The sequence below is a fragment of the Gouania willdenowi genome, chromosome 6, assembly GCF_900634775.1.
Source record: "Gouania willdenowi chromosome 6, fGouWil2.1, whole genome shotgun sequence".
Classification (NCBI taxonomy): Eukaryota; Metazoa; Chordata; class Actinopteri; order Blenniiformes; family Gobiesocidae; genus Gouania; species Gouania willdenowi.
This window is the reverse complement of record NC_041049.1, coordinates 67,506,600-67,517,539: the sequence shown is the minus strand read 5'-3', so window position 1 is coordinate 67,517,539 and position 10,940 is coordinate 67,506,600. Positions and strand designations below refer to the sequence as shown.

General features: G+C 39.3%; 1 protein-coding gene across 1 annotated transcript; it reads left to right on the top strand.

Moving 5' to 3' along the window:
* The first annotated feature begins 1,362 nt into the window (after positions 1 to 1,362).
* Positions 1,363 to 10,163, top strand: pdia3 (protein disulfide isomerase family A, member 3). Its single transcript, XM_028450024.1, has 13 exons — positions 1,363 to 1,619; positions 3,189 to 3,267; positions 3,377 to 3,494; positions 3,581 to 3,688; positions 3,929 to 4,058; positions 4,169 to 4,285; positions 4,801 to 4,926; positions 5,087 to 5,269; positions 6,372 to 6,480; positions 6,682 to 6,810; positions 7,379 to 7,458; positions 9,445 to 9,502; positions 9,587 to 10,163. The coding sequence occupies exons 1-13, from the start codon at positions 1,486 to 1,488 to the stop codon at positions 9,695 to 9,697; spliced, it is 1,482 nt and encodes a 493-aa protein (XP_028305825.1). The 5' UTR covers positions 1,363 to 1,485; the 3' UTR covers positions 9,698 to 10,163.
* Positions 10,164 to 10,940: the final 777 nt, after the last annotated feature.

The following is a 10,940-nucleotide window of genomic DNA, read 5'->3' as shown; positions in this document are numbered from 1 at the left end:
AACTCCTCCCATCCTGGACATCATAGTTGATCTGCTGCCTAACTTGAAAAAGCAAAACCAACATTTTTCTGCCAAATCAATATGTGCTCTCAACCTCAAATCAAATAAGGTCGATGTGTTCCATAAGGGTTGTGTTTAAAAAAAAACATATGATTTAAACTAATTGTCTCATCTTGTCATCTATACCTGCATGTTTATCCTGTTGGAACCTATCCTACCTGCATGTTTATCCTATTTATTCATTTGATCCATCGTTTATATCCATGTATTTATTTATTTGAATGGATTTTTAGGTCTGAACTTCTGTAGATCATAATGTGACACTAAATAAGAATATAGTGGAAAAAGAGGAGTGAATATGTGATAAGAAAAACTCCACAAATAATGAGATAATAAGAATAAGGATTATAAAAAGTCAACGATGATTAAGGAAAGTCGATAAAAAAATTAAACACTTAATTCCTTAATTGTTAAATAAAAACTGCAATAAACTATTCAATTCTATTCACCATGAAACACTTTATTTTCCCTAATTTATGCAATTGTATCATTTTCATTATATGTTTAATTTTAAAATATCACCTTCCTATTTTAATAGCTACTAAAAACAACTTTTAACCAATTGTAAGAACATGTAACATTTGTAAAATGTAAAAATTGTCACATTTTACAAAAATCCACCTTGCGTTTTTTTAAAATATATCTTATATACATCATATTATATAGAACATACCACTGTACACCAAATCTGCAGGATTTTTAAAACATTTGTCACAATGTTTCAGCCAAAATAAACATTTAAAGATGGTTAGTTTAATACTAAAACTTTATCACGTGCAGCAGTATTTAACTCCATTAAGTACTAATCTGTCATATGTATTTATCTTTGTGAGTTTGAATCCTGGAAAGTTAATCAGATTTTATATGGAGCTCAATGGTGACTAGAGCTCCTGAGGGCCCCTCACATGCTCCAGGAGGGCTACCTGGTGCCCGCGGGCACCGTATTGGTGACCCCTGCACCATAGCATAGAGAAAGAGTGGCCAGCAGTTGTCGCCACATTTCACTGCACTAAACTCCTCGAAGCCCATCATTTTATTAAATCTGCGGTTCGGAAAGCTTTATATTATTCATGACTGGTGAGAAGTATGAGTAAAGAGAACTAACTTTGTACCGGTAAAGGTCTAGCGTTTGGATATCAAAGATTAATGCTAATATAGGTACCACTTCCGCATTTGAGAACGGCGCTATGACTTTTGTCAAGCAATGATTGGTCAGTGTAATCACCTGAACCCCCATTGGCTAATTGAGTCTAAGTGACAGGGAAACACGCCAATAGGAGTCTGCCACACTGTGATTAGGAGCGGTCTCTGTGCCTTGGTCTCTCTCTGTGCTCACCGACAGTCCTCAGTGTGCGCTGTGGAATCCTCGGAGCAGTTTGGGGTCTCTGTACTTTGTCTGTAGGCTTTGAGCTCCGTCTGTAAACGATGTGGAAGCTGATCTTTGTGGCCGCTCTCACCGGCTTCTGTCAGGCTAGTGACGTGCTGGACTTCACCGACGACGATTTCGAAAGCAACATCGGAAACCATGAGCTCATCCTGGTGGAGTTTTTCGCTCCTTGGTGAGATTTTGTCCTCCTTTCACCGTTAATGTGATTAACTAATACACTGTTGTTGTATTGTCTGTATGCTAACGAAGGAACATTTAATTTTATGTTTTAGGTAACTAGACTATTTGCTGGTTTTTGTTTAATGACACCGCAGAGTTGTTAGCATGCTAGCAACTGAAGTCGAAACCAAAACTACATCTGATATATTGACGCATAGACCGGGCCTCTCGTGTTATAGTCACCAACCGTTTAATTAACATTTAGATGTACAGTTTTAGTGCTTAATATTTTGGCCTTTTAATTCATTAAAATGTAAGCTACGCGCAAATACGGCTACAACAAGGAAGTAGGAGGTGGGTCCAAGTCCCTGTTGTAACGATCTGATTGGACACAGAAGTTTGGGTGTCCTCATCTGATTGGTCCAGTAAAAGTGGGGCGGTATTTTAAAGGGCCAAAACTGAATAAAGCTGTTCACTTGTGGACGTTTCAGAAGTTATATCACCTTTTTGTATGAAAATCAATCATGCGTGTTTAAAGCACACACTCTCACTTTGTCTATAATTAATCAAACACTGACATTATTTCTTTAAAACTTTAGATGACTGTCTTATTTTACACAGTATTGTTGTCTTTCCCTATTTTCTATATTTAATTTGTGCGAGGTGTGATCATTTTTTATTTTCTACATTTTGGGACACATTTGTCGTCAACAGTTATATCGCAGCGCGTTATGTGTTTGGTTTGACTTTTGTCCAGTTCATTCTCCATAAAATGTCTGCATCAGTCCAAGTCATTTTTAGGTTAGTAAAAATTAAAAGTTTAATCACAAAATGTCATGCATACCCTCACATTTTGATAAAAAAAATTACTTTTGTGCTGCTACAAACCTTAGTTTAAGATTTTATCATTCTTTTTATTAGACATGTATGTCTGCTATTATGTTGTATTTAGGGGTGTCTCGATATTGATATCGGTTTGATATCAGCCACAAAACGAATATCGATTTTTATCGGACTGCATCTAAAATCTCCGATATATATTATATTTATTCAATTGTAGAATACTGTAGGTACTGTTTTATGTTGAAGGTTAAAGTGTGTAACCAATGAGTTAATAATAAATGGGTCAGTTTTTTTTCTACTGTTGCTGACGATTGTTCTCCGTTTGAGTAACATCACTTGATCAAGCCTTTTCTATCATTCCACGCCACAAAATAAGTAATAAAAGTATGCATGATTTGTGCTGATATCGGATCGGTATCGGAAGCAAAAAAAAAAAAAAATTGTATCGGGACATCTCTAGTTTTTATTTAAACAGATATCCTTTATTAATGAAGGAAATACAGGCGCCTGAGCAGTTCCGGACATTAATTTAGGTACAAATGTAAATACAAAATTTAATGTGCAAACAAATTATTTAAACAAAGACATGCAAGTGATTAAAAGTAGCTTTCTTGGTGTTCCTGTTTGAAAATTGATGTCCTGTGCAAGGAATCAAAATCTTTCCTTGTCCTTTAACCATTACTTAAGTCTGTGTGTATAGAAACTCCTGTGACCTGACGTGTAACTCCATATCCTGTAGGTGTGGCCATTGTAAACGGTTGGCTCCTGAGTACGAGGCAGCAGCCACACGTCTGAAGGGCATTGTCTCTCTGGCCAAGGTATTGTGCAACACCTTTCTCCTAAGTGTGTCCACTTTACCGTGGCTCTGCTCTTTGACCTGAACCATTGTGGATTCTTTCAGAGAGTAAATACTCTACTTTCTCTCAGGTTGACTGCACAGTCAACAGCAACGTGTGCGGCAAATACGGCGTCAGTGGTTACCCAACCCTGAAGATCTTTAGGGATGGAGAGATGTCTGGTCCTTACGACGGGCCCCGTACTGCAGGTATCTGACACGTTAGAATGGTCTTCTGAAAATTGTAAGTTTTAGCTTTTGTCTAAACTCTGATCTGCATGTTTCTCTACACGTAGATGGCATCGTTACCTTCCTGAAGAAACAGGCTGGCCCGTCTTCTGTGCCACTCAAGACTGATGCAGACTTTGCAAAGTTTATTGCAGATGGAGATGCAAGTGTTGTTGGTGAGTGTTTTGTTTAGTCATGCTATGACCTGCTATGCTATGTTGAGCTTGACTCTTGGAAAAAATTATAACTTCAGTTTAAGTTGTTTTTATTAATGGAACAAAAATGATTGAATTTGCTGATTTTTTTTTTTTTTTTTTAGGAGCTACTACACAGCCGGTCACTTAATAAACTCCCTGTCTAAAGGCTTTGTTAGCTTGCGCGTGCTATGTGCTAAATGTTGTGCTTGTGTTTCCCAGGGTTCTTTGCTGAGGATGATAGCACCGCACAGTCAGAGTTCCTGAAGGCAGCTAGCGCGTTTAGGGAAAACTATCGCTTTGCCCACACGAACGCTGAGTCTCTCCTGCGGAGCCACGGCGTCGAGGAAGCGTGAGTAAACTCACCTGGGTGTAACGTCCAAAGACACCTTGTTTGTCTGTGATCTAGCTCATTATGCTTTCGTCCGCTGACGTTTCTCTACTTTTTTTTGCTTTTCAAAGTGAAGTGATTCTGTTCCGTCCACCAAAGCTCAACAACAAGTTTGAAGACAGCTTTGTCAAGTTCAGTGAGGACAAGTTCACAAGCAACAAGATCAAGAAATTCATCCAGGACAACATGTACGTATCAAGTACTCTGTGTTGTCTTTGTAGCAGCGGAAGGTGCAATAGTTTCATGTTTGCATGGATGGCTCACTGCCAACAGGACATTGTGCAGCATGTTCAGTTAACTGAAAATCAGAGTTGATCTGTGACTGGTATAGGATCACAAGGATCAGATTTTATTTGCATGGATCACATTGTTTTGTTTGTCTCACTAAATAAATACTTCAGTGAGAAACCTCTGCCATTGACTCAAAAATGATCCGGTTAGCTCTTTTTAAATGCAATTACATTTATTTCCCAGTAGAGGTAGGAACATGCTTGGGATTTAAGTCTGTGTCGTAGCTCGAGTGTAAATCTTATCGGTGATGGTCCACACATTTCTCTCAACTTGTTTCCATGAGACAAAACCCAGGGTTTATACAAATTTTGTCTTGAAATGTTGTTTTGTGCCAACTTCCTGTTTAAAGGTCAGTTTAACCCTTCACTGGAAAAAAGCTTGTTTCACTTTCTATTTGTGTTTTTTCTCTCAGCTTTGGAATTTGTCCTCACATGACTGATGACAACAAGGACCAGCTGAAAGGAAAAGACCTGCTGGTGGCTTATTATGATGTTGATTATGAGAAAAACCCTAAAGGGTCCAACTACTGGAGGAACAGGTGAGGGTTTAACTCAGAGTGGATCTCTTATTAAAAGGCCGAATGACAGTCTTTAATCCTATTTAATTGTCATCCTGGTGGTTTCTATTGAGACGTGATATTATTTTTAGGTTTTCCTGTAACTTTGTGGTAGATTTTGACCCAAGCTTTTGTGTTTCAGGGTGATGAAGGTAGCAAAGGGCTTCTTGGATCAGGGCAAGAAGCTGAACTTCGCCGTAGCCAACAAGAACATGTTCAGCCACGATGTGTCTGAGTTCGGCCTGGACAGCAGTGCCGGAGAGCTTCCAGTGGTGGCCATCCGCACCGCCAAGGGCGACAAATACGTCATGAACGAGGAGTTCACGTAAGTCCTGACACAACGACCACCTCCAAACTTCCTTAACACTACAATTTCACAGTGAAAAACATAGTTCTGTTAGTCTAGACAGGGTTCCCGTGGTTATGAAATTCCTGGAAAAGTTGTGGGATTTGAAAAAATGGTTTTCTAGTCTTGAAAAGTCATGGAATATTTGAGCTGTTTTAGAAATGTAGCCTATTTTATTTTAATGTTTCAAATATTTTAAACCCCCAAAGATGTGTGGCCATACCAGCCTGTCATTGCCCCATTGCGTTAGATCTCAGAAGCTAAGTAGGTCTGGACCTGGTTAGTAGTTGGATGGAGACCACTGAGAATTCCAGGTGCCAGAGTGGGGGACAGTCACCCCAGTGGTATCTGTCATGCTAAAAACCAAGAAATGCATACGCAAAAAAAGAACTTCGCGCTTCAGAACTAAGTCATGGAAATTTGGTAAAATATTTTGGAAAGGTTTTGAAAAAAGCGTGGTAACCCTGTTTAGAGACATCTTAATCAACTCCACAAAATTAGTGCAAAAACAGGCATTCAGTAATTTGTTATATGGCATGGATAAACTGGGAACTTGTTTGTTTTTTTTGTAAAATGATAACCTATAGTGCTAAAAACATTAAATAGAAATTTAAATGCATTTATTATATTAATATCATTAAATACAACATTCAGAGGAAATTTTGAAAATGTCAACTATATTATATTAAAGAAACATACAAGAACTAGAAGGAAACACACATTACTACTTGTCGCATGTAAATAAGATGATTAAGGTGTGTAATTCTGGTTTCATTAGGCTTGTTTGGTTCATTCATTATATTTTCTCAGACAATAAGATGTAATGCTCCAATTGACATTGTTTTAAAATCAAATGCATATCAAATCAACCAATGTGTTTTTGTGTTCGATTTGAATAATTTGATTCCCTGGAGTGGTTCAGACCATTTAAAAAAATAAATGAATCAGTTGTTGGTAACTTGAGGGCAGTAATGATGGTTTTGTGTAGCTTCAGTTCAGTGTTACCATAGCTCAGTTACATCACTGTGCTTCTTAAGCCCTGTTGATAACTGTGGTGTGTGTGTGTGTGTGTTGTCTGCAGTCGCGATGGAAAATCTCTGGAGAGTTTCCTGCACGACTACTTTGATGGAAAGTTGAAGCGTTACCTTAAATCCGAGCCCATCCCTGAGAACAACGACGGGCCTGTGAAGGTGAGATGATCTAGAACTATACTGACGCCCTGTGAGGATTTATGTTTGTCGTCTAAGTAACCTCTTCACCTGGTTCTAGGGATTACTTTGCAAGAAAACAAAAGGGAGGAACTTAAAACTGTGCTCTTTTGCAAAGTTTGTATGGTAATGTGTCCCTCAGAGATGAAACCATTCACTGAGCTCTCTGGTATTTGTCTTCAGGTCCTGGTGGCGGAAAACTTTGACTCTATTGTCAACGATGACAGCAAAGATGTGCTGATTGAGTTTTACGCCCCGTGGTGCGGACACTGCAAGAGCCTGGAGCCCAAATACATCGAGCTCGGAGAGAAGGTGAGTGTACCTCACTAGATCTGAGACAGGAGTGACAAACTCACTTTAGTCCATGTGGCCTCTTTTCTCCATTTTAAAGAAAAATCCATGCATTACAACTTGCATTGGACAGTGGATCTGTGACTGAATAGTGTCGTGTTTTCTAGGATCTAGCAAGTATTTTGCATTTGGAAGTGTTGAAGGGCGTGCTCAGCCTTGTGCATATATAAAATGTTTAGATAAATATACATAAAACATGCATTATTGATGTTTGCTGCTGTTTAGTTCTGCACCTTGGTTATTTGTTTTATTACTCTTACTGACAGTGAACCAATGAGGAAAAGCAGTTGTAACACATAATATGTTGTGTACCATATATTTGCCCTAAACATTTGTCATCATTGTGCAGAACTTCTGTGGTTGTCATGGAGTTTAATTAGAGATGGGAACGATAAGATGTAACCAGCAGAGTTAACCATGAATGACATTAAGTCAATAGTTTATAAAACACCATATGAGCTCTGCAGTCAGATGGTGGATAATGTTGGTTGAAATATTAAACTTTAGTTTTTCTCCCTTGCTTCCAAAGTTGGCTGGTGATCCCAATGTCGTCATTGCCAAGATGGACGCTACAGCCAATGACGTGCCCTCTCCGTATGAAGTCAGCGGGTGAGTCGTCATCATGTTTTTTACAAAGTGTCTATAGTTCAAGACCTGGACCGCAGACAAATCTGACTATTGTTCCGGCACTTCCTTCTTTCCATAAGCATAATGTTAACACCTTGTTAGGATAGCCGAGTAGTCTAAGGCGCTAGACTTGAGGACGTTTCTTCCGCTGACTTGGTTCAAATCCCACTTCTTTTTTTTATTTTAACATATTTAACTTGGCAAATTCCACTTTTAAAAAATACATATACGGGGGGAAAGAAACATTTTAGGGTATTTCCTGTGTTAGGGATAGAGTTATAGCTAAAATAAAAAAAACTATTGCTAGAAGGACTCTGGTCCGGCAGTGACAGAACTACCGGCATTCGGCTTACTGCACATGCATACAGGAAGTGCCGGAACTATAGTCAGGATTATCGGAGGTCCGAGTCTGAACAAATAGCAACAGCCTATTTTTTATTCTGCTTGAGTTCAAGAAGACTTGAAGTGCACAAAGGCCATTAAAAGGAGGAATATCAGACTGTACTGAGCACAAAAGAATAAAAATGCCTCTTTAAGGCATGATTTAGAAACTTTAAAGGTTGGAGATAATCTGTTTTGGTGAGGAGAGGAACGCTGTTTCATATGTGGGTACAAGCACATTCACTTCCTGGGTTATAGTGTGGATAGTGACATTTTAAGATCTGTGTAGAAAGTGAGGCTGCAGCATCGCGCTAACTTCTGGGATTTAATCGATGTTTGCTCTCCTACAAAGCTGGATAACTTCTTAACTGGCTAAATCACCGTGGTAACTTAGGCTGAACACCTAACCTGGTCAGGACCAGCTTATGAAGTAGATAAGATCTGAGTGAGTATTAAAGCCCCTGACCATTCAGTTCTCTTAGAAAACGTCGTGCCCAATAAAAGGAGGATCATTCTGTGAACACGTCACTGTGTTGATCTGATGTGACGCTGACAGGAAAGAGAATATTTAGACATCAACACAATCCTTGTCCTGTTAAATAATACAGGCTGTAGAAAATACAAATATATTCCACCTATGATGTAGGCTAGTCTGTATGAACGCAGCATCAGAGCCACAGACAAAGTCTGTCTTAATAAAGTGAAACTGCTTAGAGTGTCTGTTTATTCTCCATTTATAATCTCACTTGTTTAATCATTAACACTCATCAATTCCTGCATTCATCCCTTGCTGCTTTTACTGTAGCAGCAGTGTTGTTTTTGGTCTGAATTATGGATTTTAATTCTTCATATTTTTAAAGGATTATTCCTCAATTGTGACATAAGTTACTCTACACAGTTTTTCTGTGATTGGTCTGACGCTGCAATCTCCGCATCCGTCACAGGAGCGTGCACATAGCCAGGCTGAAATCACCTGGGTTGACTTGACGAGTTCATATGTTGATTTGTAATCCAGCTTCTCTCTGTCGACAAATGTTTGGATAGGTGAAGCCCGCTAACTGAGATAAATCCAGGCTTCACTAGTCTAGCTTCATAGTACAGGCCCTAAATGTAGGGAAAGCCAGGGTTCGAGGGATGTGCTCCACGCTGCAGCATTTAGAGCAAACTGCAGGCATGAGAGTGAAACCTGGCTCACACCACAAGATGGAATTAAAATGGTCAGGGAAGTTGAGCTGAGATGAAAAGCATGTTCTTCACCTACATTGCCTAGTATGAACATAGTGTGTGAGTGTTGGTGGTGGTCGGAGGGTCCGATGGGGCACTATGGCAGCCTCGCTTCCATCAGTCTGCCCCAGGGCAGCTGTGGCTACAATAGTAGTTTGCCACCACTAAGTGAGGAGTGAAAGAATAATGCCTTCATTCTGTAAAGCGTCTTTGAGTGTCTATGATAAAGCGCTATATAAAATTGATTTATTATTATTATTATGTATAACGTGAGGCTCCTAACTTTGGAAATCAGACCAAATCTAAAGTGGGGGCACTGCTTCATGTTCTGAGTTGGTGTGTGTTTGTGTGTTCTCTTCCCAGGTTTCCAACTCTCTACTTCTCTCCCGCTGGTAGTAAGATGAACCCAATGAGATACGAGGTTAGCTTTGGTTTAGCTTGTGATTTTACAAAGTGAGGATTTTCCCGCTCTGTCCTAACCGTCCCTCTCTCTCTTTCTCTGCAGGGAGGCCGTGAAGTTAGCGACTTCATCTCCTACCTGAAGAAGGAGGCCACAAACCCGCTGGTAATTCAGGAGGAGCCCAAGAAAAAGAAGAAGGCCCGAACGGATCTATAAAATCCTGGAGCCCCACGTCGGCTCCCTGCTGCTCTCAGTCCTGATGGGAGGGGGACGGCAGAGGAAGAAAGAACTAAACTACATCCCACTTTTATCGAACCATCCGATGCTCTTTGGCCAAAGTCTTAACGATTCGGCCCCTCGCTTTATGTCCTCGGCTGCTCTGGGAATACTGTGGAAGATGAGGAGGAGCAGGTTTGGGTCTGCCAGATGTCTAAACACATTGTTTTTAGGGGGACCTTTTTGTGGACAAACTTAAAAAAGTTGTTTTTCCTTCACTGGTCTGTGTACTTCCCCCTAGGTCGAAGCACTTCGGTTCAATTCCATTCTCGTCTCATCTGATGCTTGGGTTTTATTGTCATCACAGCGGATTTATGGTAGCGGTGAATCTTTTGGTTACTTGTTCAAGTCTTTGTTTTTGTACATGTGGAAGGATTGTGAAATAAAGAGGCCCTTAAAACCAAAATGTATTGCCATGACTTTTAAAAAAAAAAAAAAAAAAAAAGTTTTCATGCAGACGATGATGATCAGTGATGGGTCGACGATTAATTATAATGCAACGAATTGTGACATTTTTTTAGGAAACTGCATAACTTGGTCATATTTATGACTTATTAATGAATCTGGATGTTTCAGGCTTAGTGCTTGCAGGCTAATTCTGGCTGGAGGATTAATTCTGGTAAGACGACTATAAAGCAAGTAAATATATTTCATTTAACCTAAAATAAATCACCTCAGCCATATTTATACACAGGCTATTCATATGAATTATGGCGTCACATACAGTAAAAAGGTCTCAAAATAAGGGAGAATTAAAACAATATAAGGATTTCCACCCAGAATGCAAAATATGAGCCGCCAGCCATGAAAATACAAACTGGCTCTTGAACATGGTTTGAGTCACATTATGTACACTTGGGTATCCCCTTTGAAGCAGCATAATGAATTGGTTGTTTAAATGTAGAAAGTTAAAATCTTTTACCAAAGGTTAAACAAAACATGAAACACTAGAAAAAATTATGCAAAGAAAAGTCACTGGACTGTCAAAGTATGGTAGATTTAAGAAAACTGTTCTAATATCTTCATCTATATCTATAAAAGCAAGGAATGTCTGTCTTCTGCAAATCGGGCTCAGATTGACCTGAGACTTTCAACATGGCTGCTGCTTGGTTCAAGGGTGTGCAACGTGGGATGTGTTTGGACTGCAATACCGTTCATAATTTTGTTCATAAAATTGTCTTAA

Excerpts from the sequence above, each read along its gene's own strand:
- pdia3 (XM_028450024.1), top strand. The coding sequence starts at position 1,486 with ATGTGGAAGCTGATCTTTGTGGCCGCTCTCACCGGCTTCTGTCAGGCT. Across the intron at positions 5,270-6,371 it reads GTCATGAACGAGGAGTTCAC|TCGCGATGGAAAATCTCTGG; the intron begins GTAAGTCCTGAC and ends TGTTGTCTGCAG. Across the intron at positions 7,459-9,444 it reads TCTCCGTATGAAGTCAGCGG|GTTTCCAACTCTCTACTTCT; the intron begins GTGAGTCGTCAT and ends TTCTCTTCCCAG.